Source organism: Sapajus apella, unplaced genomic scaffold (genome assembly GCF_009761245.1).
Source record: "Sapajus apella isolate SASKATOON/1434 unplaced genomic scaffold, GSC_monkey_1.0 scaffold17, whole genome shotgun sequence".
In the NCBI taxonomy this organism is placed as follows: domain Eukaryota; kingdom Metazoa; phylum Chordata; class Mammalia; order Primates; family Cebidae; genus Sapajus; species Sapajus apella.
In genome coordinates this window covers 15,865,010-15,892,837 of record NW_022436957.1, presented here as the reverse complement: position 1 = coordinate 15,892,837, position 27,828 = coordinate 15,865,010, and the positions used below count along the sequence as shown (strand labels likewise).

The 27,828-nt window shown below is 40.4% G+C and overlaps 1 protein-coding gene across 1 annotated transcript; it reads left to right on the top strand.

Annotated features, from left to right (window-relative positions):
- The first annotated feature begins 541 nt into the window (after positions 1-541).
- On the top strand, positions 542-16,694 carry EIF1AX (eukaryotic translation initiation factor 1A X-linked). Its single transcript, XM_032286105.1, has 7 exons — positions 542-809; positions 4,848-4,931; positions 6,932-7,035; positions 8,715-8,765; positions 10,482-10,563; positions 12,154-12,245; positions 14,108-16,694. The coding sequence occupies exons 1-7, from the start codon at positions 794-796 to the stop codon at positions 14,111-14,113; spliced, it is 435 nt and encodes a 144-aa protein (XP_032141996.1). The 5' UTR covers positions 542-793; the 3' UTR covers positions 14,114-16,694.
- The last annotated feature ends 11,134 nt before the right edge of the window (positions 16,695-27,828 follow it).

Sequence of the window (27,828 nt, the reverse complement as noted above, 5' to 3'; positions counted from 1 at the left end):
GACGCGGGCGCGGGTTGAGGTCACGAGTTCAAGACCAGCCTGGCTAACATGGCGAAACGAATACAAAAATTAGCCGGGCGTGGTGGCACATGCCTGTAATCCCAGCTACTCAGGAGGCTGAGGCAGGAGAATCGCTTGAGCCCGGGAGGCGGAGGTTGCAGTGAGCCGAGATCGTGCCACTGCGCTCCAGCCTGGGCGATGGAGCGAGACTCCGTCTTAATAAAAAAAATAATTAAAAAAAAAATTGAGCTAACCATGAGGTTAATGAGTCAGCCACTTGTCAAACAGGGAGACGCGCATTTGCTGCAAAGCAGCAGAGGTCTGGCCTTAGCCAGCAGCGGGCGCCACCTCAAGCCGCCCTTTTCTATGACGCAAAGGCCCTCCCCATCCCTTCCTGGCTCCGCCTTTTCCCTGCTTGTAGCCCCGCCCCTCGCAGGCTCTGCGGCTTGCTGCGCACCCTCCAAGAACTCGTCTCTCTCGGCTCTAACAATGGGGGGCGAGGGGGAGGTCCGTCAGCCACGCCTGCGCCATAAAGCCTAGGGGCGGGCCCAGCCGGCGGTGGGAGGCGGGGAAAAGCGACGCAACCAGCAGCGACGCCATTTGCTGCTGCCGAGCGTGGGCGCAGGCGGATCTCTTAAGACCTAGGTCGCGAGCCTCTCCCGCGCACGCTGCCTGGCCTCCAGCACCTGCTTCATCCTGCGCGCTCTCTCGTGTCGCCCCTCGGAGCAGCAGCCGCCGCGACCGCCGCCACCCGGAAAGAAGTCAGAGACGCCGCGAGGTCGCTGCCACCGCCATGCCCAAGAATAAAGGTAATGTCGCCTGGACCCCCGGACCAAGGCTCTCCTCGGCAGCGTCTCCCAGGTCCTGCCCGTGGATTGCAGGTCACCCAGGCCGCAGTGACCTTTTTTCCTTCCCGCCCTGTCTGCCCGCGCCTGGGCGCCCCGCACCCGACTCTGAGCTCGGGAGAGGATCTGGGAAGTTAACTCCTGTTGCCCAGTTTGGCCACATTGGGGTGGAGCCGACGCCATTTTTGTAGGGCCTCCTGCGGGAGAATGTGGGCTTTTTCTCCTGTTTCGCGCCAGACTGACCGCGACTTGGTGGGGACGGTGGTGGGAACCCTCCCCGGGGCGGCCTGGGCTTAGTAGATAGGCCCTTTGGCCTTGCCGGGCACGAAGGGTTAATCCCTGGAAGCCGTACTGAACTTTGAGTGATGCCTGCATTCGAGAGCACCAGGTACTCTTGCATGGGCTTCTTAATGGACAGTTGTTCAGTATTGTTGAGGCTACTCGCTGTTCCTTGTGAACAAGTAGGTGAAACCTTGATACATTTCTGAGGTCCATCTCTAGAGATTTACTCTCTCCATCCGTTTACAGGGCTTATTTTTGTTTGCAGAAGACTTTTCCATATTTAGCCAAGTTTTTTGCTTTTGCTTCAGATCATGCATATGTTGTGAGAATACAGACCTTTAAGTTTCCTCCTTTCTGAGGCTAAGCCTTCACAAATGATCAGACTTGAGGATAACTTTATTTGGGATTTCCCAAACGGAAGGCCTAATCTAAAAAAAAAAAAAAAAAAAGCAGAACACTCCTAAATAAATTACTTTTAGAAATTTACATTGTTCCTGTCATTTTTAATAGCCTTATAATTTGTTGAAGAAAAATGTGCAAATAGATACAGGGAAACTACTGTATTTTCCTACAGGAGAGGAGCATATTTCATAGTCCATAAGTAGTCTCCTTTGACTATTCATTCTTAGGAATCCCTCCCCTGACGCAGGCCTACTTCTGCTCTCTTTCCTACTTGACAGCTGGCTCTAGGGATTCTACCTCATTTCCTCTTTGTAGCTGTCACTTATTACTTTATCCCTTAGGGTACTTGGTCGAGATTCTGTGCACAAGTTGGTGTAGTCCTCTCAGGGCACTCCACCTTGCTGCCTTTAGAGATCAAACTTGCAGGTCCTTTGTGTAGCAAGGATTTTCACTGCTCATGATTTCGGAAAAGATGGAATTAGAAACAAAAAATTTTTAAAGCCTTACTGTTTTCTTCCATATAATCCTTTATTCTCTCTGAGGTGGTAAGTGGATCACTGCCATCTTATTCTCACCTTTATTTCTAGTAATAAGATTCCAATTCCCCCACTAAGCTGTAAACTCTAAAAGGCAGGAATAGTATCTGTCTTAATCACATTGGATGCTGACACTTCACACTTAGTAGATGCTCAATAAATATTTGTTGGTTTAAGTCATCTTCCTCCTGTCGACTCCACCCTTAGGTAAATAATAGGTTCTGCTTTGGTTCCAAGAGAATAGGACTTCTACATTAAATCACATCTAGTTCACTAGCCTCATGTCTTGCTTAAGAAGGAGGCTATCTGGGAATTTCACTAAAACAACTCTGGTTTAAAGAATGTTGATGTCATTTTAATTTACACTCAGACCTAGTCTCATTCATTCAAAGAGAATTTAAAGAACATCCCATTACATGGCAATAAAATATAGAGGGGAATGATCAGGGTATGCTTAATTCTGATAAGTTAACAAGTACCAAATCTTTTCTTAAATAACATTTGAGGCATACAAAAAATATAGCTAACATAGTGAACCTGGGAATCCAGTACTCTGAATTTAAGAATTACAGTGCAAGGCCGGGCGCAGTGGCTCAAGCCTGTAATCCCAGCACTTTGGGAGGCCGAGGCGGGTGGATCACGAGGTCAAGAGATCGAGACTATCCTGGTCAACATGGTGAAACCCCGCCTCTACTAAAAATACAAAAAAAATTAGCTGGGCATGGTGGCGCATGCCTGTAATCCCAGCTACTCAGGAGGCTGAGGCAGGAGAATTGCCTGAACCCAGGAGGTGGAGGTTGCAGTGAGCCGAGGTCGCGCCATTGCACTCCAGCCTGGGTAACATGAGTGAAACTCTGTCTCAAAAAAAAAAAAAAAAAAAAAAAAAGAATTACAGTGCAGATTGAGGTAAAGTCCCTCTGTTTACCCCTCCCTAATCACCTTTTACTCTCTTTCGAGGTAATCACCAGGCTGAGTTTGGTGTTTATCATTACTGTACTGTGTGAAACCAATCAATTCTTAGTTATCTTAACTTAGAGGAATGGTACTTTTCAAGACCTCTGAATTTTATCAGATGGGATTTACTAATGTAGAAATAAACTCATTTATTGTTCTATTTTTCTTCACTGGAAAATCCAGAAGCCCTGTGAAGATAATCTTGCTGTGGTTACACAAGTAAGGGTGAAATTTGCCACATACTATGTGTTGAATGACTTTTGCTTTGGATTGATTCATATCAGCTTATTCTACAAATTCTTAGAAACCCATCCTCAAATCAGGAAAAGGGGCATCCTTTGACCCACTCATAAGCATTTAGGGGATAGTGCTCCCAGACTTTGAAGAAGTTACTGCATATGATTTTTTAACTCATCACTCCGTTAGGAATGTGTGGACTATTCTTGATTGATTCATTTGAAGAATTACTGAACTCAGGTATAGTCACTCAATAAGCAGCAGGTATGATCTTGCCCTAAAGGAGCTTGCAGTCTGTTTTGCAGATCTGGCATGATTAATGGCTTGATACTTTTCTCTTTCTAGGAAATTAGTTTCAGTGTTCTCTAAGAATGCCTCAGATACTGAATTCTAAGGACTCTAGGTGGTTCAGGAAATTGTAGAGGCCCACCTAAAATAGCACAGAGCAATGTGAGACTACCCCAGGAGAGAGTAAGTGGACTTGATTCAAGAAGTTAGATTGTCAGGTGCACATTTGTGATTCTGTTTGGGTTATGAACTTTTTGCTGCTTCCAAGCTCTTCCCATGAGTCTCTTAGTATTATTACCACGTACAGCCTTTTTCCTGCCTTTTGGAAATGGCTGCCAATGTGGTTTCGTTTCTCAAATGGGAGCAAAATGCTGTGGAGAGGTAACCTAATGTGGGGGATGGGGCAGAAAAACATTGTGACTCTCGACACCCCAGCTTACTGACCGTAATCATCAGTGAGCTGATGTACTCACTGAAGCTGAGTTACTTCTCTGAGTTTCAGGAACTCATGGGTAAACTGGTAATAAATAATTGTTATGACCTCATGGGGGTGATTGTGACAAGTAAATGGGCAGAATTATTGCATAGTGGTTAAAAGCGTGGTCACTGGGGTCATATAATAGAAACAGGGATGTTGAGTAGGAACCAGCATTATAAAAGAAAGTAAATTGGGTACCAAATGGATATTTTTTATCTCTTAAGAGACAGTGTGTCGCTGTGCTGCCCAGGCTGGCCTGGAACTCCTGGACTTGCTCAAGTGATCCTCCCACCTGGGCCTCCTGAGTAGCTGAGGCCCTAGGCATGTACCACTGCACCCAGTGAGATTTCAATATTGATGGTACTCTGCTACCAAAAGTTTGAAAACCACAGTTCTCTGTCCAAACACTGTCTTCACTTAATTTTGAAAATATCAGGTTCCTTGCCTAGGACCTAGCTTTAGAAGGCACCCAAGATTTCCACTTAGAAGAATATGTATAGAATTGCATTTTTATTTCAAAAGGATGCATGCTAAAGTGAAATTTTTTTATATTTTTTAATATAATATCTACTATTTATGTTTATTTTATGTCAGAAAAGTCCTCAAAGGAAATTCCAAGAAAGGTAGGGAGGTAATAAATAATGTATTAATGTTGTGATTGGAGATTATAAATTTAATATGATTGAGTAGCCAAAATAGGTGAATTTTAAAATTTAAGTGATCTTTTAAAAAGTGGTTTTATAAGCCTTAACTTCATTTTATTTCATACTGTTTTACAGATAATTAATGTCATTTCCTCCCCCCTTTTTTTTTTTTAACCATCAGGTAAAGGAGGTAAAAATAGACGTAGAGGTAAGAATGAGAACGAATCTGAAAAAAGAGAACTGGTATTCAAAGAAGATGGTCAGGGTGAGTGTTTTCATAAATTATGCTTTTTAAAGTAACATCCTTTCTTTTTAGCTGGGGACTTTATTTTTTTTGAGACAGGGGTCTTGTTCTGTTGCCCAGGGTGATGTGCAGTGGCACAATTACAGCTTACTGCAGCCTTGACCTCCTGGGCTGAAGTAGTCCTCCCAATTCAGCCTCTTATTTGGGACTAAAGGCACACATCACCACATCTGACTAATTTTTAAAAAATTTTTATAGAGATGAGGTCTTCATATGTTGCCCAGGCTGTTCTTGAACTCCTGGGCTCAAGTGATCCTCCCACCATGGCCTCGCAAAGTGCTGGAAACTAAGAATGTGTCATACAGTTCAGAGGGAATTGAGCCTTCAAAGCTATGGTCAACTGTTCTATGATTTAGCTGACAGTTCTATGATTAGCATTGTTGATAGCGAATGGTGCTGCATAATGTGTTGTGTAGGCCATGGACATTTGAAGGATGAGCCTTAGGCCCTTATAGACTTCTCCATTCTCCAGTGCCATTAGCATATACCTTCATAAACTGCAGTAAAATGAAACTGAACAGTTAACTGACCTTACTAGACTGAAGAATTTAGTAAGTGCCAGACCAGGATACATAGCACTAGTCAAATAAATCTTAACTGGGTCGTTTGCCTTTTCCTGTTATTTTTATTTCGAGTCATTTCAAACCTACGGAAAAGTTGCCGTATTAGTACAACAAACTCCCTTAAATCCTTCATCTGTACACACATGTAAAGAAATATATGCCGGGCGCGGTGGCTCACGCTTGTAATCCCAGCACTTTGGGAGGCCTAGGCGGGTGGATCACGAGGTCAAGAGATCGAGACCATCCTGGTCAACATGGTGAAACCCCTTCTCTACTAAAACTACAAAAAATTAGCTGGGCATGGTGGCGTGTGCCTGTAATCCCAGCTACTCAGGAGGCTGAGGCAGGAGAATTGCCTGAACCCAGGAGGCGGAGGTTGCGGTGAGCCGAGATCGCGCCATTGCACTCCAGCCTGGGTTACAAGAGCGAAACTCCGTCTCCAAAAAAAAAAAAAAAAAAAAAAGAAATATATATGTAGGGTTTGTTGAGGACCATTTGAAGATATTAGAGACATCATGCTAATTTTCCCTTACTTGATCATGTGTCTCCTAAGAGCAAGTATATTTTCTTATATAACTGGAAGAGAATTATCACACTCAGGTAATTTGACATTGATGTAATATTATCTAGTACGTACTCCAAATTCCTGTTTCCCCAGGTGTTCCAATAATTTCCAGTACTTTAGCTTTTAATAGAACTTTGGGTGGATTTATTATGCCATACATATAAACCACTAAAGATGAGATACATTTTCTGGCTAAAAGTCCTTTTGTTTCTTAGCCTTAGTCATCCTTGCCTCTAAAATAGCAGCTGACTTGACTTGGGCAGACACTGCTTTAATATTACTTTTTTTCCTCACTTCAGAAGAAAGGCTGCCTTTGAGTTGACCAACCTTGTTAAGGTGGTGGTAGGTGGGTGCCAGGCTAATTGTAGTCTGAGTAATTCAGTTTCAGAAGTCCACCCCACTGTTGAGCCTTTCTAAGTGAAGTCTCGGTATATTTACAAATCAATGGGCATCCTCTCTGGGGGTTAGTCATATTCTAATTCAACAAAGACACTGAAGGTTAAGCTGTTTTTGTTTGCCAAATGTACTAAAAATTACAGGGAAAGAGCCAAAAGTGGAATAGTCAATCTATTTATTCAAAATGAGTCGATAATTAAAATATGTCTAATAGCAGAGACAGCATGTTATAGAAATAGCATTACAGAGTCTTGGGTCTAACTCTCTGCCATTAACTAACTGATGTTTATCACTCCCTCATGTTTATTTATATTTTTCCTATATATATTTATTCTCAACTGTTACAACTATATTCTCTTGTCAGTTTCATGTGGACTTTAAGTTACTTTTATCAAAAGTTGAACAATATTTCATACCCTTTTCCTTTCTCCCCTTAGAGTATGCTCAGGTGATCAAAATGTTGGGAAATGGACGGCTAGAAGCAATGTGCTTCGATGGTGTAAAGAGGTTATGTCACATCAGAGGAAAATTGAGAAAAAAGGTAGGTGTGATTTGTTTTACTTTAATAATAAAGTTGGTTAAGGGAGAAAATGCCTCTACAGTTTTGTTTTGTTGGTGGTGGTGGTTTTTTTTGAGACAGAGTCTCGCTCTTGTCACCCAGGCTTGAGTGCAGTGGCGCGATCTTGGTTCATTGCAACTCCGCCTCCCAAGTTCAAGCGATTCTCCTGCCTCTGCCTCCCGAGTAGCTGGGATTACAGACACCCACCACCATGTCCAGCTAATCTTTTGTATTTTTAGTAGAGATGGGGTTTCACAATGTTGGCCAGGCTGTTCTCAAACTCCTGACCCCAGATGATCCACCCACCTCAGCCTCCCAAAGTACTGGGATTATAGGCGTGAGCCACCACACCCAGCCACCTCTACAGTTTTTAACTGTCCATGGACTTCATTTTTGGAAATTCCCAAAAGACTTATCTAGGTAAACAATGATTTACCTATAAGTCAAATAACAAGGTCTGTAATAGCAATCTTATACAGGTTCTAATGTTAAAGAATCATTCGTATCACTAATGTTGTATTCCTGCCCAAAATGGTTAACCTGAATTTGAATCATGAAGAAACAATTCATAAGTCCAAATTGAGAGACATTCTGTAAAAACAAACAGCCCAGCTTTTTTTCCTTGTCTTTTTTTGAGACATGGCCTTACCCTGTCACCCAGCCTATAGAGTAGTGGCACCATCTTAGTTCACTGTAGCCTCAACCTCCCTGGTTCAAGCACTCCTCCCACGTCAGCCTCCCATGTAGCAGGGACTACAGGCCTTTGCCACCATGCCTGGCTAATTTCTGTATTTTTTGTAGAGATGAGGTTTCTCTGTGTTGCTTAGGCTGGTCTAGAACTCCTGAGCTCAAGCAATCAGACCTCCTTGGCCTCCCAAAGTGCTGGGATTACAGGCATGAGCCACTGTACCTGGTTCAGCTCTTAATGAAATGTTACTGTCATGAAAGTTTAAAAATGAAAAAAAAAAAAAAGCTCGGGTACTATTCTAGTTTCAAGGAGGCCTGACAGTTAAATGTAGTAGGTGGCCCTTGTTAGGATTCTGGTTTAGGAATTGGAGATAAAGCTGTAAAGCATACATTAAGAAAATCCGAATATGAGTTATGTTACGTAAGCATTGTATTAATGTTGTATTTCTTAATGTCATCACGAAAGGACTGCCTTGGAAAGTAATGATTAATTCACCATCACAGTAGTTACTCAGGCAGATTTATTAATCAGGTTGACTAAAAGTCCCAACTCTGATTTTGTGGTTTTTTTAATTTGGTAAGTTAATCCTTCTGTTCCCAAACTAAAATCTTTTTGAAACAGAGTCTCACTCTGTTGTGCAACCTCCATCTCCTGGGTTCAAGTGATTCTCATGCCTCAGCTTCCCGAGTTCCTGGGACTACAGGCATGCGTCACCATGTCTGGCTAATTTTTGTACTTTTAGTAGAGACAAGATTTTACCATGCTGGCCAGGCTGGTCTTGAACTCCTGACCTCAAGTGATCCACTCACCACGGCCTCCCAAAGTGCTGGGATTACAGGCATGAGCCACCATGCCAGCCCAAACTAAAATCTCTTAATTTCTAAACTAATTGTTACTCTGGAATATAACAATATAAACTAATTGTTACTCTGGAATATTTTAAATATGACCGACAATGACTTTTCTTTTGTAGGTTTGGATAAATACCTCCGATATAATATTGGTTGGTCTCCGAGACTACCAGGTAAAAATTACGCATAAATTTTACATTTTTTACTGTCTTGAATTTGATGAGCCATTTCTTAGAGCCAGTTGTGTTTTAGGCATTGTGCTAGATATCCCAGGGATTATGTTTAAATCAAAATGTGGGAGGCATTATTTTAGGGCATACAGCTGGATGAGGTAAGTGCGCATCCCACAAAAGGCTCATAGCCTGGTAGTGGAGAGAATGAAGACAAGCACACAAGTAATTACAATACATATCACGACACAGGTGTGTGCTATAAATCTAGATGAGCACTTGGGAAAGAAAGAAAATGATGATTGCCTTTCATGATCTTAACCCTTGACTCTGTAGACTCATTGTGGGTCTGTGAGGTCTGTTCGACTTCCACCTGTTAGAACTCGTCCCTGTGTGATAATATCTCTATTTGTACAACCTTGATCATACTTTGATTTAAAAAAAAATAATCCAGAATAAAGAATTTAAATCTTCACTTTATAGTATTGTTTCTCAACCATGGGCAATTATGCCCTCCAGGGGACATTAGCAGTGTCTGGAGACTTTTCTGGTTGTCACTACTGGGGGATGGGTGCAGTGCTGCTAGCATGTAGTAGATAGAGGCTGGGGTGATGCTAAGCATCCTGCAGAGCACAGGACAGCATCCCTTAACAGAGAACGGTCCACCTCACAATAATCCCTGGCGTCGAGGTGAGAAAGCCTGCTTTAAATTCATACCATTTTAATGTCCATTTTTTTCTTTTGATCTTAACAATAACCCCAGAAGTAGGAAAAATAAGGAATTCCCTGTTTGATAGATAAGGACACCAAGGTTTTGAAATGAATAACATTCTGACCGTAAAGTGACAGCCAGGACCAGTACTTCTGATTTGAATTTTTTTGTGATCCTGCTTTGCCCCTCCCACTTACAGGGTGGTCTGTGGCTCGATAGCATCACTGTCTTCTGGAAGCTTGTTACCAATGCAGGTTCTTTGACACTTCATTCAGAACATGTATTTTAATAAGATCTCCATGGGCTTCTATACACTTTACATTTTAAGAAGTACTGGTCTGAATCACACTGTCCTTGAAGTTGAAGCAGTCAGTTTTCTCCCTTAACTGAGTTAAATTCTTTTCAAATGGGGAAATAGAAACATTCTAAGGCAGTATTTCTCAATGGGACGTTTGCATCAGAAATACCTAAAGAATTTCTCACAATACTAATTCTTGGGCTTCACTTCTAATCTATCTTCAGAAGATATAAAAACTCTACCGGAGATTTTGATTGATAACATAGCCAAAGAAGCACAGATAATAAGGAAAGGTATAATTTCCTTAGGTCATTATACCAGTCTTAGTTCAGTCTCAATTTTGGAATTGCAGTGTTTGATCACCCTGAAAATTACTGTTCCAGGGAACTTTTGTATTTCAAAAGACTTCTAATCAAAGGGTTATATTAAATAATCTAAAATATGGGGTCTGCGCAGTTCTGCTCTTACTAAAGTGAGGCCCTCAAATATATTTCCTCAGCCTCTTAGTCATCATTCCGTCATGCATGTAAGCTTCCTCCTGGGTTAAACCCAAGTATATTTTTCAGAGGGTAAGAGAAAGCTTTAAAATTTAAAAGGAGAAAGATTTATAATAAAATGGTGAGATTTGATTGTTTATTCAATATGAGAATTTATGAAATAACTGGTGTTTCATTATGATCAGTTTTTAAAGTTATTATCTCTATTCAAGGATAACAAAGCTGATGTAATTTTAAAATACAATGCAGACGAAGCTAGAAGTCTGAAGGCATATGGCGAGCTTCCAGAGCATGGTAATGTCTGGGTTATTATTATTAACTTGTTATATGGTATTTAGGTTATCTGTTGGTGTTTAGGTGAAGGAACTGTGGATTTTGCATATTTACTTTAGTGCTTATGTTTTTATGTATGCCTGCCTGTGCTTCATGATGCTAGATACTGTACGAAAAAAATTACTGGAATTCTGTTTCTAATAAATATGGTGAGGAGTTATGCTCTATAAGCTTTGGACTTCCACATAATGCAACCCAAAGGAATAATTTTGTTATAGTATCTATTTTAAAATTTCTTCCTCAAGAGATTGTTAGTGTTCATATGAGTTAAACATGAAGTGCAAGTCAGCCAGGCGTCGTGGCACATGCCTGTAGTGTCAGCCAGTTGGGAGGCTGAGGCAGGAGAATTGCTTAAGTCCAAGAGTCTGAGGATGCAGCGACCTATGATCATGCCACTATTCTCAAGCCTGAGTGACAAAGTGAGACCTTGTCTCAAAAAAGTTTTAAAAAACACAACATGAAGCAAGGGCACATAATTAGGTACCATTACTGATTTTTGTTTGTTTGTTTATTTGTTTGCTTTGAAATGGAGTCTCACTCTATTGCCCACGCTGGAGTGCAGTGGTGCAATCTCGGCTCACTGCAACCTCTACCTCCCAGGTTGAAGCGATTCTTCTGCCTCAGCTTCCCGAGTAGCTGGGATTACAGGCATGCGCCACCATGTCCAGCTAATTTTTCTGTTTTTAACAGAAATAACATGGGGTTTCACGGTGCTGGCCAGGCTGGTCTCCAACTCCTGACCCTCAGGTGATCCAGCCACCTTGGCCTCCGAAAGTGCTGGGATTACAGGCATGAGCCACCATGCCCAGCCTCGTTACTACTTTTTATTAAAAAGTTGTATTTCCATTTATCCTTGTGTAATAGTATCCCATAGGATTTTTTTAAAGCAACATTATTGGTTTTTACTCCTCCAAATACAAAAGTAATGAATTCTTCATGCAGAAAACATAAAAATAAGTCCCTTATAACCTCATCAGAGGGGAAATATACTTGACATACTATATTGTAGGCCTGCATTTTTACTTGGCAGTTACTATTTTTAGCTCTGTTGTATCTGATTATATAAAAACATTATTATGAGATAACCTAATTTTACTTAAGCATGCTGAAATTACTTGGCATTTCTGATCTAAGAAATGTCAATATATCTAGGAATAGGACTACCACTTCCTGATTCATTTTCATTGCTTAGGGATAATCATGATTGGACTAGATCTTTCTGATGATTATTAGTGAACCAGCTCTTCTTATCTCAAGGAAATACGTTGTTACCATGTGCTCAAACCTGTTAAGAAGTATACCTGGAAGTTATAATAGTTTCAGAATTAATGTAATTAGAGCCTGCCTTACTAAAAATGACTTTGCAAACAAAAGAAAACGGTAACACAAATACTCCCCATCTTGACATAGCAGTGACACTACAGGGATTTTCGTTTTGTGAAATACTCTTTATAGTAATTGTGTTATATAAAAGTTAGGAATGCTTTTGTTATGATGAAGCTTTGATTAAGCTACAAAGCTGACTTAATGTATTTCTTATTGTGTCCTTAGCTAAAATCAATGAAACTGATACATTTGGTCCGGGAGATGATGACGAAATTCAGTTCGACGACATTGGAGATGATGATGAAGATATTGATGACGTAAGTAAATGTGCCTTGCATTTTCCCATTTTTGTTACTATCCATGGAGAAATCAGCTTTCCCCTCTAACATCCATTAATTTTAAGAACATGGGACATTTAAATAAGGGTATATTTTGAGAATTGTCTGAATTAAATAGTATTATTTAGAAGACAACTAGTCAAACTGTTTATATTTTGAGAATTCTTAAAACCCTCTTCAATTTGTCTTCCTGAAAAGATCAGTGTTTACATTGGCAATATTAACACCAGCCACTCTAATCATAACTTGTTTAATTAAGAGTCTCTAAAGAGATAGCCAATAGGAAATTTAGTGAACAGTTGAAAAATAGAAGATCTTATCAAAGGAACGTGCCTTTTTTATTGAAATATTAGTATGTTGAAAAAATCTTGTTTGAACCAGCTTGATATGAAGCATTGGAATTACAATATACACTGAAAGCCTTGACAAAATGGAGGCCTGTTGCCAATTGTGGTATTTTTAGCTGTTGGGTGTGTACTGTTGGCAAACTTTTGGCTTGCAGTTGGTATGTTGATTTTGAGGAAAATGTCCTGTCTTTCCTAACAATAAAGTAGTAATGCCCATAGGAGTAAACGCTTTACTGCACTTCTGCTGTTACTGCATTTGAATGAAATTCAGACTTAAATCTTTTGGTAGCATAAGTTTATTTAGCGATTGGGGTGTTACTCTTAAATCTGTTTTGGGCTCTTCTTTTCAAACCTCTTTACCTGAAATGTAGTTCAGAAACCACCTGTGTATTTAAATCCAAAAATAATAAGCCAGATGTGGTATGCTCCTGTAGTCCCAGTTACTCAGGAGGCTGACAGGGGAGGATCACTTGAGCCCAGGAGTTCAAGACCAGCCTGGGCAACACAGCCAGACCTTGTCTCGTAAATAAATAACATAATAACATTAAATTTGATGCAAAAATCGAATTTCAGAATACCAAGCAAGAGCAGTTCCTGACCAAGAATACTCACACTTTGAGTTAAATTACTAACGTTAATAGATATTTTAACACATACGCAAAAATAGGAAGTGAGAAATAAATATATTGTTCTGTTATTTTCTTAATTTTGGAGATCCTGAGCCAAGAGGAGTCTTGTGACTAAACTGTTGCTAATATTTTGGCAACAGAATTAACAATTCCATTCTTTGGTAAGAACTTGCAGCTGACACGTGGATTAAGTGCCACCATAAACATTTTGACAACTGGGCAGGAGTAGAAGGCCTCTTTAAAAAAAAAAAAAATAATAATAATAATAATAATAAGGAACCTAATCAGAGAACATACATGAATATGAAGCCACGTGCACCAAGATAATGGGTTGAGCATCTAGGCAGGGTCAAGATTTTCTCAGTAAAAATTTCTGGATCTGGGCCAACAACTCCTCAGAACTGGACCCAGCTGGCTGGCTGGAAAAGAGATGGTAAAGACAGTGGTTATTAAAGGGGTTCTCTTGAACATTTTGTAAAAATTTGCTCTGTCACCTTAGAACCCTACTTCTTTAAGACATTTTTCCAGATGGTTTATAGATGTTCTAACCATAACCAGATTGACTCAGGAATTAGGTCAGTATCACCCCGATGTCTGCTCCCATCGAGATATAAAAGTCTCAAATTACTAGCATTAAAGAAAAGGAAGGAGACAGTAAACTTTATTAGGAAGATTTTGCATTACATATAATAGTACAAAGGAGATCATAATGATTTACTTATAGCAGGCCAGAATTATAGGAATTTCTTCTTCAAACTGGATTTGTTTCTCAGCGTAAGGAGGTCAAAGTCTCTCATATATGGAATAGACTGTTGGAACGTAAGAATTCTTTTTCCTTTCATTGATATTCTTTTTTCCCTTCCAGATCTAAACTGAACTCAAGATTTTACATTCCATCTTTTCTGAAGGTTGTCCTGCAATTTGGATTTTGGCCATGACAAAGAAGATTAAAATTTCATTAGCATGAATACAGTTTGTTAAAACAGACTGATTTGTTCCTAAGGTATTTTTATTTCTTTTAAAACTGGCAGTACTGAATTATCTTAAGTAAGATGTTAAGCCCACTTTGCTCTTTTAATATAGTGGAGCTTATGGGTAGAAGACCACGTCTACTATTTAAAAAAAAAAAAAAAAAAAAAAAATAGATTGCTGCTTTTCCTACCACTTCCAATAAGAAAATGGATGTTTTAAAGAAATAATTTGCCTTGTCCTCATTATGGAATATGATTAAGCCTGGCCTCTTGATTGTATAGAGTCATTGTGTATATTCCAATTACCTAGGTATTCCCTTAAGATTTTGATACAGTTTGAGGGAGGCAGAAATCTGCATTTGAAGTAAAAAATAAGTCTTGTCATATTTAAGTAGCCTGTGGCTATTTTTATACTGATTTTGATATCATGTGTTCTTTTCATAATCATATTTTGCCACCATAATCATATCAAAAAAAACGCATTTCCAAAATGCAGTTTTCAGAACTTGGGTTTTAATAGCAACTTTGAATTTGTAAGCTTAGTAGTTACAGAAATTGAACACTAGGTGGCACTCAGTTATCTAAACATGTGAAAGTACTGATAAAATTGTTTACTTTTCTTTTACTATGTGTAAGAAATATCCCAAACATGCAAAGATTGTTTTGATCATATGCACGTATGTAGAATATTTTTACAGAGCGGAAAGATTGTTAAAAGTGTGATTTTTATTTTCAGAAGTCATATACATGTAAGCTACAATTTTGAGTGCTTTCTAAACACTTGAGATATATAAATGAAATTTTAATTTCATAACAACTTGTAAAAATAAAAAAAAAAAAACGTGTTGAAAACCCTTTTTCAACATATCCCTAAGCTAGGGGAAGAGGAGGGAATAACAACTCAATGAAAAGATGGTCTCCAGTTTCTGAATGGAAAAGCTACAACTGAGAAATAAAATAAAATGTCATGGTGCAGAATATGTTATACCCTTATTTTTATTATGTGAACAGTTTTGGTTTTTTGTTTTTGTTTTTTGCTTGTATTGGGAACTGGGTTTACTGTAACTTCCTTATTTAGTTTTTATTTATCAACTATAATAAAATGAAACTAGGGCTGAGCTAGTTAGCCCTCACTAACCAATCTGAAATCATATGCAACATTAAAAGAAGAGAACCATCATGTAGCTTGTGGCACTTTCATTCTATTAGTCCCCAAGGAACTTTTCAGTGATGAAAAGTAATAGGGGAATACCTTCACATGGCTTCAAAAGGAAAACCAGCAAATCTTCTCTAATCTACTCTTACTATAATTTCCCAACTACAAACTCTGGATTCAAAAATCTGAGGTACTATAAAACATTAAGTTGAAGAATAGAAATTAAGGGTGCATATTCATGGTTTATATTTCCTGTTCTATGGAGTTCCTGAACACATCTAGATGGAATGCATCTGAGACTAAGGGCTGGTTTTTAATCCTCGTAAGAAGCCAACCTTGAAGAATTAACAGTTGTCTCCATCCATATTCTAAACCTCCTAAGATATTTAGGTTTCTGTATATAATATAAAAGTGTTTTTGCTAAATTTACAGTGTGTATAGATCCTGTTATATTATTTTACTAATTATGTTTGAACTTGGCATCATATGTGATATAGTTCCTGGTAGGAATAGCACAGCTCAAACATTAATTTTTCTATTTACCTCCTTTAACACATGTGGTTTGTCTGAAGAGTTTCTAAAAATTCAGCTATAACCCCAGTTCATGTATTTGCTGGTGATTGTTCTTGCCAAGGTAGTAACAGCCTGATTGGGCTGTTACATCCTAGGAAGTCTCGAATCATAATGATTAAAATAGTTGGGTAAAGTTGTAGCTTATATGCAATACTACTTGGAGGAGTCCTTTCACTAATTTGTATTTAATGTGGAAGTTGTATCGTTTCATTGACGTAATCATAAATAATGGAAGTGGTCTTCAAGAAGTTTTATTTTTCACTTTTTTTTTTTGCTTATACTCTCTGATTCCTGTAATACAATGCTATAAGCTATGCACAGAAAGAAATAAAATGTTTAAAATCCAAAAAAATGATTCTTACTGCTAAGAGGGCATAATAGTTATTACTAATGATTTTGCTGGGGTTGCATTTTGGATGCAATGTTTATTCCACTTGCAGTTAGAATATAAATATGTTTTATCACTAATGAGGCTAAATAACCAAACCAAACATTTGTGTTAAAAAAGAAGCCAAGATTTCATTGTTGAATATTTCTTAAGCATCTAGCCCCTAAAGAGACTGCTTCTTATGGAGCCTGTAAACTATGCATGATGGAAATTGTTGTATTTTATTGAGGAATGGCCATTGGTTTACTCACCACATCTGTGAAATCATGGCTATAAATGTTTGCTTACAAACTCTTTCTGACTTGTAATTTAACTTAATCTCATCTAATGTAAATATTAGATTATGATGTTCAGTAATATCTTTCATAGGTATAAACTGCTGTCATTATTGATTTCAGAGTAACTCTGAGTAATCAAATAGGTAAAAAGCATGTTTTGAGTAAAATAGCTAGATTTATATTTTATTTGTATTGTGTACAGACTTAACAACAACCAGTATTGACTGGATTGACAGTTAAAGTATCAGAATGAAAGCGAGGTTTTTTTAATATTACCTGTCATAAAAATGAAAATGATTTGTATTGGTATGAAATGCTTATCTTTATGCTGCTTAGTAAGGGTAAGTTTTATTTATACTGTTTGGACTCCCATGAACTTTTGCATACTGCTTTGTGTTTTTGGTTTACCCTCAACTATCCTCCCTTTTATCTTTGCTTCTTTTCTTCCTATTCAGAAAGAGCAAAATGAAAAGACACTAGACCCTCAGGTATAGCGTTAGAACCGAGCAATTTGGAGGCTGTGTTGGACTTTGTCCTCTCTTAGCCCACCCTCCCAGCCTTGCAAGTTGCTGGGTACTTGTGAAGCAATGTACTAGAGAGGGAAGAGCATGGATCCTGGGGTCAAAGGGCCTGTGTCCCACCCTTACTCAGCCCTCTACCTGCAGGTGACCACTGGCACATTCTCCAGCTCGTCTCAGCTTCAGGTTCTTCACCTATAAGATGGGGATGATGAAAACAGTACCTGTCATGCAGAATTGTTAGGAGGATTGATCATTTAGATGTTCATACTTGTAATGTACTTAGAGCAGTCTGCCTCTTTTCACTTGATACCCAGTACTATGTAAGATAGAAGATGCATGTCTTCTATATTCTGTATTTCCCATTTCTTTTGTGTGCACTCTTTGATTCTTACAATAGAAGGAACACGTAGAATGTATATTTGTATATTCATGTCAACACAGTATTTAAAATTGCTACCAACCTCATTTAATTTGGCGTAAGACCAACAGATGAAGTCTCTTGTTTGCTTGAAGATACTTTACAAAATATCAACTGCTCTATATTTCTTTAGAGAAAAATTATAGTTAATAATATTGATACCTCTGATAATATTTTATTCTTAAGTCTTCAGTGAGTCCTTTTGCTATAGATTTCATGACAACCAGTTAGTACTAACTGATTTAGAGGTTTCCTTTCCCATCATACAGAATGATGTAAAGAAATTATAGGCAAACTATTGCAATTAGAAAATAAAATATGAAACAACTTCCAACAACGTATAGAATTGATTCTTTTTGAACTGTTTATAACATTTTTAGCTATTCACGTGATTCTTTTCGAAAAATTTGCTATTTTTAAAACTTAATTGTGATATATAAGGAAAAGGTATACCTTGTTTTTGTCTGCTTTTGTTTGTTTGATCTGAATGAGTCAATTTAGCCATACTCCAAATATGGGGTTGCGTTTTCTCAGCAAGTGAATTTGTCACAAATCTGTGCTGAAGACGACATTTTCTAATGGTAAGTCAGTTCTGCAGAGTGATTTCAGATTGCCAGTCACATTCAACACACCTTATTTTATATGATGCAAAGACCAATAGGTGAAGTAAATACTTACACTTCTGGCCAACTTGCCCACTTTTAAAAGGCCAGTCTGTACTGCTGTTCCAATCCATGTTTTCAGTTCATGACTTGATATTGGCAGATAAGAAAGTAGAGGATGAGTGTGGTGGCTCACGCCTATAATCCCAGTACTTTGGGAGGCCAACGTAGGTGGATCACCTGAGGTCAGGAGTTCAAGACCAGCCTGACCAATATGGTAAAACCTCGTCTCTACTAAAAATACAGAAATTAACTGGGTGTGGTGGCACGCACCTGTAGTCTCCAGCTACTTGGGAGGCTGAGGCGGGAGAATCGCTTGACACCAGGAGGGGGTGGTTGCAGTGAACCAAGAGCCAAGATTGCACCACTGCACTCCAGCCTGGGTGACAGAGCAAGACTCCATCTCAAAAAAAGTAGGGACAAAATCTGAGTCAAGTCCCATTTCTGATTTCTATGCTGTCAGATACAAAATGAGCTGGACTTGGCAAATGTGATAACATTTAATACATATTTATGATTTTTAAACTGTCTTAGGAATCTAACAATAATGGGAATTTTTCTTTTCTTTTTTGAGACTGTCACCCAGGCTAGAGTGCAATGGTGCAATCTCGGCTCACTGTAGCCTGTGCCCCCTGGGTTCAAGCAATTCTCCTGCCTCAGCCTCCCAAGTAGCTGGGATTACAGACATGCACCACCACACCTGGCTAATTTTTGTATTTTTAGTAGAGATGGGGTTTCACCATATTGGCCTGGCTGGTCTTGAACGCCTGACCTCAAGTGAGCCACCGTGCCTGGTCAGAAATTTTCTTAGTTTAATAAAAGTCATCTACTAAAGTCAAACATAGAAATAAACTTGCAATTAAAAAAAGGTTTTGGGGGCCAGATGTGGTGGCTCACACCTGAAATCCCAGCACTTTGGGTTGCCAAGGATCACCTGAGGTCAGGAGTTCGTGACTAGCCTGACCAACATGGAAGAACCCTCTCTTTACTAAAAATACAAAATTAGCCTGGCATGGTGGCGCATGCCTGTAATCCCAGCTATTCAGGAGGCTGAGGCAGGAGAATCACTTGAACCCAGGAGGCGGAGATTGCAGTGAGCCAAGATCACCCATTGCACTCCAGCCTGAGCGACAAGAGTGAAACTCAGTCTCAAGAAAAAAGGTTTTTGGCCCAGCATAGTGTCTCACAGCTATATACTGTATCCAGGAGTTGGAGACCAGCCTGGACAAATAGTGAGACCTCATCCCTAAAAAACAAAAATAAAACATTTGGGCATGGTAGTGCACACCTGTAGTCCCCACTACTTGGGAGGCTGAGGTTGGAGGATTGCTTGAGCCAGGGAGGTTAATGCTGTAGTGAGCTGTGATAATGATGTCACTGCATTCACCCTGGGCAACAGAGCAAGACCCTGTTCAAAAAAAAAAAGTGAGGCTGGGTGTGGTCGCTCACACCTGTAATCCCAGCACTTTGGGAGGCGGAGGCAGGCAGATCACTTGAGGTCGGGAGTTCGAAACCAGCCTGGCCAACATGGTGAAACCCTGTTTCCATTAAAAATACAAAAATTAGCCAGGTGTGGTGCACAGGCGTGTAATCCCAGCTACTTGGGAAGCTGAGGCAGGAGAATCACTTGAACCTGGGGGGTGGAAGCTGCAGTGAGCCGAGATTGCACCATTGCACTCCAGTCTGGGCAACAGAGTGAGACTGTCTCAAAAACAAAAAAATGTCTCTGACAATGCAATAAAAGTTTTTTAACCTAATGAAATGAATCTCATAGACTGGTACATCCGAACCTTTGAGTACACATCTTTTTAATATGTCATGTGACAAAGTGGAGAGTACTACATAAAGCACTTCTGCATACCAATGTGTAGCAGTTGTCTCAAGGTTAAGCATTTGTGATAATTTATATTGCAAACAACTGGACACTTTAGTGGAATATCATTTTTACTTGAAAGAGAAACTGATACGCTGATATTTCAAACTTGGGTTTGTGTTCAACATTTTTGTAAAAATGAATAAAATGAGCCTGTCATTTCAAGGGAAACAAGTAGCTGTATTTGTTAGTGGTAATAAAATGTGAGCTTTGAAGAGCGAAAAAAGCTTCAGAAAACTGGTATTTGCTACTACAGGTATTGATCAACTTACAACCTATGCAACTTGCGACCATTCGAGTTTACGACCACAATCGCTAGCCACGACTGCTCCGCTGTAGATTTTTGGAAACGCTACAACATTTTGATGTGTATAAAGAATATCGCTACCACCTGGGAGGCTGTGACGACAAAGTGCATGAATGGCATCTGGAAAAATTGTGTTAAGCGCTATGTTAATGATTTGGACGGATTTGACAGTGAACATGAACTTGAAACAATTCGGGAAAAAATAGTGAAACTCGCTAAAGACCTTTCTTTGGAGTGTGAAATGGAAGATGTCGAAGAGTTGCTAGACAAAGAATCCAGAGAACTTACAAATGAAGAGCTAATCGAACTAGAAGAAGAAAGAGTGGCAGAAGAAGAAAGAAGAGGAGGAGCCAGAAAGAAAGTTCACCACTAGGGGATTATCAGACAGTTTATCTTTACTGAATAAACTTCTTATACATTTCGAAGCAATGGACCCAAACATCGAACGATTTGCAAGGATTGAACAGACGGCGCACGATGTGTTTCGTCCGTATCATGAAATTTATGAAGAAAAAAAGAATTCAGACAAAGCTCACCATGTTTATGAAAAAACCAACTCCGGTAACCCCAACTGCTGCCTCAGATGACGACATCAACGATCCGCAGCCAAGCACTAGCGGCCAATAAAATGTTTCGTACACATGTTTATATATTTTGATATGTTTTGCAATTGGGAAAATGTTTCCTATGGTATTTTTTACACCTGTATTTTGTATTCACCTGTATTTTGTAATTTTGTATGTTTTGCAAATATTAAACCAGTTGTACTGGTAATGCAATGTTTTACTTAAACCTGACGAATGTAAAAATAAGAAACAAAATGGTGTAAAGATGATACAAATGGTATAAAATGAACAAAGAAAATTATGATATATAACAATAATGAAAGAAAATTATGATAAAATATGACTTAAAGATTTTTATAACATCATTTCACAGTACTGTACATATAGCCTACTCAACTTACGACCAAATCGTGTTACGACTGGTCTGTCAGAACCAATCGTGGTCGTAAGTCGAGCACTAGCTGTATTAGCTTGACAACTTCACTAAATTAAGAGCTTTTCTAAAGAGATCAGTGATATTAATGAATGTGGCATCTTAAAATTGTAGAATGAAAAGGCTCAACATATGGAAGATCATACGTCTGTCAGTTTTTTCCAAGTTTTCCAGGTGGGTGAAGTTAAAAAGTTCATTCATAATTCAAAATAGACCAATGAATTTTAATGTAATAGTATGAAACGTTTGTTGATTTGGTGTTAGATTCCACAGTGCAACTAACTTAGGAAGTCACCTCTTGTTAAGACTGTGTATAGTATCAAAGAACATACACAATTATCTGAAAAGTCAATTAAAATCTTCCTTTTCCAACTACATACCTCTGAGGCCAGATTTTCTTCATATGCTTTAACCAAAACTTACTAGGGCACATTGAATACAAAAGCAGATATGAGACCGTCGTCTATTAAACCGGTCAAGATTTGCAAAAATGTGCAACAATGTCATCTCAATTTTTTGTTTCTGTTACTCCTCATTAAGTGTTTATGCTAATGCATTGATTTTATTCTTGAATTAACATTTTTAAAAAATCTATTCATACAGTCAGCTGTATTAACTGACAGACAACTCGCAACCTTGCTATTTCAAGGAAAATTGACGGCGTTTATTACCAGTGCTACATTTGTACTTTCAAGTAAAAATTAGAGTTTTAGAAATTAGATCTACCAACATTAGCCAGATAAAAGAGCTCTGTGATTCTCCATTTTTAAGTATAAAATAGGGGTTGGCAAACCCCTTTCTATAAAGGGCCAGATAGTAAATACCTTGGGCTTTTCAGGCCATCTGATCTGTTAGAACTACTCAGTTCTGCCATTGTAGTGGAAAAACAGCCACAGATGTCACTCACAAATGAGTGTGGCTATATTCCAATAAAACGTTATTAACAGAAATAGGTAGTGGGCTGTATTTGACCTATGCACTGTAGTTTGTTGTTGATATAAAGGGGTTCTGAGACCAGATAATTTGAGATCTGCATTAGACTAACAACTTAAGTGGTATAGTACATTTTAAGATACTATTCAACATACTAAATTTTTTTTTTTTGAGGCGGAGTTTCACTCCTGTTGCCCAGGCTGGAGTGCAATGGTGCAATCTCCACTCCAACCTCCGTCTCCCAGGTACAAGCAATTCTTCTGTCTTGGCCTCCCAAGTGGCTCGGATTACAGCATGCACCACCATGCCTGGCTAATTTTTTTGTATTTTAGTAGGGATTGAGTCCACTATGTTAGGCTGGTTGCAAACTCCTGATCTCAGGTGATCCATTTGCCTCAGCCTCCCAAAGTGCTGGGATTACAGGCGTGCGCCACCGCACCAGGCCATTTTTTTTTTTTTTTTTTTTTTTGAGACAGTCTTGCTCTGTCAACCAGGCTGGAGTGCAGTGGTGCAATCTCAGCTCACTGCAACCTCCATCTCCCGGGTTCAAGCGATTCTCCTGCCTCGGCCTCCCAAGTAGCTGGAATTACAGGCGCTTGCTGCCATGCTCAGCTAATTTTTGTATTTTTAGTAGAGATGGTGGTTCACTATGTTGGCCAGGTTGGTCGCGAACCCCTGACCTCAGGTGATTCACCCACCTCCGCCTCCCAAAGTGCTGGGATTACAGGTGTGAGCCACTGTGCCTGGCCCATACTATAGATTTTCTTTTCTTTCTTTCTTTTTTTCTTTTTTTTTTGGAGATGGAGTTTCACTTGTTGCCCAGGCTGGAGTGCAATAGCGCGATCTCGGCTCATCGCAACCTCCGCCTTCCAAGTAGCTGGGATTACAGGCATACACCACCATGCCCGGCTAATTTTGTATTTTTAATAGAGATGGGGTTTCTCCATGTTGGTCAAACTGGTCTCGAACTCACGACCTCATGTGATCCGCCCGCCTCAGCCTCTCAAGGTGCTGATTACTGGCATAAGCCACTATGCCTGGTGATACTATAGATTTTTATAGGAAGTTAGTGTAGTGGGAAAAGCCTGGGAAACTTGAAAGTCATTTTTTTAAACGCTTAAATACAAATTATGTTAATGGATATTATGTTATGATGTTATGAAAATGTCAATTTTCCCCAAATTAACCTCTGATTTCAATATAGTTACAATTAGTAGGCCATTTACTTTGTAATATAATAGAGTAGGCCGTGGTGGGAGATAGCAAAAGCATCCTAAAGTATATTCATGTGGAAATACTGAATTTCAAAGAATTCTAAAAACACTGCTAAGCGGGAATTCACTCCAACAGATAAGTTGTACCCGAAACCATAGTAGTAAATAATAGATGCAGTAACAGACAGAAAGATCAGAATAAATACCTCAGAATCTGGCTCACCTACTTTGGGAAATAGACATTTGATTTTTTTTTTTTTTTTTTTTTTGAGATGGAGCTTCACTCTTGTTGCCCACGCTGGAGTGCAATGCGACAATCTCAGCTCACTGCAACCTCGGCCTCCCAGGTTCAAGTGATTCTCCTGCTTCAGCCTCCTGAGTAGCTGAGATTACAGGCCTGAGCCACCATGCTCGGCTAATTTTGTATTTTTAGGAAACGGGGTTTCTTCATGTTGGTCAGGCTGCTCTGGAACTCCTGACCTCAGGTGATCCGCCCATCTTAGCCTCCCAGACTGCTTGGCTTATAGGTGTGTACCACCACTCCCAGCAATATTTGATTTTTTTTTTTTTTTTTTTTAGACGGAGTTTCGCTCTTGTTACCCAGGCTGGAGTGCAATGGCACGATCTCGGCTCACCGCAACCTCCGCCTCCCGGGTTCAGGCAATTCTCCTGCCCCAGCGATTACAGGCACGCACCACCATGCCCAGCTAATTTTTTGTATTTTTAGCAGAGACGGGGTTTCACCATGTTGACCAGGATGGTCTCGATCTCTTGACCTCGCGATCCACCCGCCTCGGCCTCCCACAGTGCTGGGATTACAGGCTTGAGCCACCGCGCCCGGCCTAATATTTGATTTTTTAAAGAGTGGCTTCAAAAATTACTGGGAAGGCCAGGCATGGTGGCTCACACCTATAATCCCAGCACTTTGGGAGGCCAAGGCAGGCAGATCACCAGAGGTCAGGAGTTCGAGATCAGCTGGCTAACATGGTGAAATCCCATCACCACTAAAGTATACAAAAGTAGCTGGGCGTGGTGGCATGCACCTGTAATCTCAGCTACTCTCGAGACTAAGGCAGGAGAATCTCTTGAACCAGGGAGGTGGAGGTGGTGGTGAGCCGGGAGGATCATGCTACTGCACTCCAGCCTGGGCAACAGAGTGAGACCTGGCCTCAAAAAAAAAAAATTACTGGGGAAAGGATAGGTAAGCAGGTAGTGCTGACCAAACCACACTTTGGAGAGAAAAGTGGATTTGGATCTTTACCTCACCTTATACAGAAAAATTGCTTCAGAGTAAAGTATTTTTTACTTTTTTTTTTTTTTCTATAAGCACGAGGGGAATGGGGAGTATCTTGGACTAGGGAAGTACATATTAACAAGACTTCTTAAAATGCAAACCATAAGGTGAAAACTTGATGGATTTTATCACTTTGTAACCATCATGAGATGGGATCAAGCAAGAACCATCAATGGATGCTAAATCTAGACAGAAGTTTTGACTGAGAGTAAGTACCTGCATAACCTTAAAGTGCCTCCCCACAGATTGCTTATTGCAAGAGAAAAACTACCTGTAGGGTGGAGGAACAGCCAATGAGAGAAAATTATTGTATCCATGTTAAATTAACTTAAGTTGGTAATTAACTCTAGTATGTGTAAGAGAACATTCATAAGCTTAGGAAATACACATGGAAGTATTTGTAATGTAACTTACTCTTAAAGCAGTTGATAAAAAAAATAGGGCAATATATTACAAAGTAAATGGAGTAAATATGTTAATAGGATTTTGTCATAAAAATTAAGGAAAATTTTACTAATCTTAAAAAGCTTAGTTGGCTAGGATAAAATATTTGCTACATTTAAACCAGCAGTTATCTAGAATACAAGAAACTCCTGGAAATCAACCAGAGTAGCCCAGTGGAAATATGGGCAAGGATTGAACAGGCGATTTACAGAAGGATAAACCGGATAGAATGGCTAATCGTTTTGTATAGGTCTTGAGAACAATACCAAGCGAGGAAAAACAAATAGCATGATAGCTTTTATGCAGTATCATTTATATAAATTTAAAATGCATGCATACATTCACAACAGTGTTTCAAAATTGCAGCTGCAAAGATATCAGAGGAGGTGTTTATGATTAGGGAGACGAATGGAAAGTAAAAGGACCCCAAAAATAGAATAAAAGTAGAGAGGGATGCTACACACAGATGTCAGCAGGCCATTACATCAAGAGTTAGATGAATTAAACTCACCAAAGTTCCCTAAGATAAAGGAGGAGAAAGTGACAGCTCCCATGCTCTTATTAATTTGGCTTGATCTTAATGTGTTCGAATTTCCATTACAGCTCAGGGTACCAGCCCCAACTTGCCCGCTTTCCCACGCATTTATATTTAAACTTTCCTGGCTTTCTCACCAAACTCGAACCCTACTCCTGGCACACCCTTGGGCATGTCAGATATACGTTCATCACAAACTCTTTCGTGCCACAAAGGGATTGTTTCCCAGCTTTTGGCCAAGAGTACAGGTGCCCATTCTTGAGAGTTTCAGCTTCACATTAAAAAAAAAAAAATTAGATATAATTAAGAGACCATAAAATTTACCCGCTTAAAATGCTCAATTCAATAGTTTTTAGTATACTTAGTTATGCACTCACCATAATCCTAGAACATTTTCATCCAAAAAAGAAAACCTGTACCCATTATTCAGCTTCATTTTTAATCGTGTATTTCTCCCCCCAGGGGTGGTAATAAAACTTTCAGGCTGGTCACCATCCAACAAGAAAAACGTGCAGCCTGGGGCTCCATGGGAACTGGTTATCACTTGGCAAGCTTGGGTAAACACCTGGACGCTTGAGGCGGCCCTGCCAAGGTGTCTTTTTCAATGTTTTTGAAAAGATAATAAATGTGCATGGCAGTGGTGAAAGGATGCCCGGGGAAAGACTCTCCCCCTACCCCCAACCTCACACCCTTCCCTGATCCCTACTCCGGAGGCAATGAGTTTAGCAGTTTCTTGTGTGTCTTCTTGGAGAGATCCTCCCCGCAGAGGTGTTTTGTTTCTTGAGACAGGGTCTCTGTCGCCCAGGCAGGAGTGCAGTGGCATGATCATGGCTCACTGCAACCTCGACCTCCCAGGTTCAAGCGATCCTCCCGCCTCAGCCTCCCCAAGCAGCTGGGACCACAGGTGTGCCACCATGCGCAGCTAATTTTTAACGTTTTTTTGGAGAGACAGGGGTCTCCAACTCCTGGGCTCAAAGCAATCCACCCGCATCAGCCACCCAAAGTGTTGGGATTACAGGCGTGAGCCACCACACCCGGCCTCCCACAGGTTTCAGTCAGCATTATTTACCCCTCAGGAAAAGAAGGACCAAATTGGCTGCGGAGTGGGGTGTGTGGTTGAAAGGCCAAGGTCGGCCTACGGCGTGTGCCCCTGCCTTTCGTTGAAGATCGACCCCAATAGCCTGCTGCTTTCCCTCCCTAGGTGACCGCACGCTGAGGGTGGGGCATCACTAAACACTACCCATGCGCCTCGAGAACTGGAACCTAACTGCTTGGAGGGCGGGTCCTCCGGGGTCTGCCCATGTGGCATTGGTCCAACTGGCACCCACCTGTGGGCCTAGCCAGAAACTGTTTCTAAGGCTGCATTGCTGAGTTTGCATGCAAACGCCCAGGGTGTGTAAACGTGTGCGTGCTGAGTGAGCACGTGTGTGCACGTTGTGTGCTGTGTTCATGCATTGTGTGAGGATGTGTGTGTACGGTGTGTGAGAAACTGCACCCTACATCTATACGCGCTTTGAGTGTATATCTACACTGTGTGAGAAGGTGCATTACGCTGGTGTGCACGTTGAGTGTGCATGTTGCATGTAAGTATGTGAACTGTGTGTGTGTGTGCACGCCTTCTGTGTGTGCACTGTGTACAACAGTGTGTAAAGACGAGTGTACGCCCGTACGCGCTGTGTGAGGACTGCTGTGCACATGAAATGCACACGCTATGTGCGCGCACAACGTGAGAAGCGGCGCGCATATCGCACGTGCACGCCCTGCAAGCGAAAACCGGTACGCCTATCTCACGTGCACGCCCTGCGGGCGCTGTGCGTGGAACCGGTGCGCCTATCGTACATCCACGCCCTGCAAGCGAGAACCCGTGCGCCTATCGCACGTGCATGTCCTGCGCGCGCGCTGCGTGAGAACCGATGCGCCTGTCGCACGTGCACCCCTGCGTGCGCTGTGAGTGGAACCGGTGCGCCTGTCGCACGTGCACCCCTGCGTGCGCTGTGAGTGGAACCTGTGCGCCTATCGC

What these genes read in the sequence shown, in the direction of transcription:
- EIF1AX (XM_032286105.1), top strand. An exon ending in GAGGAAAATTGAGAAAAAAG is followed by an intron (nt 7,036 to 8,714) that starts GTAGGTGTGATT and finishes TTTCTTTTGTAG; the next exon opens with GTTTGGATAAATACCTCCGA. An exon ending in TGGCGAGCTTCCAGAGCATG is followed by an intron (nt 10,564 to 12,153) that starts GTAATGTCTGGG and finishes TTGTGTCCTTAG; the next exon opens with CTAAAATCAATGAAACTGAT.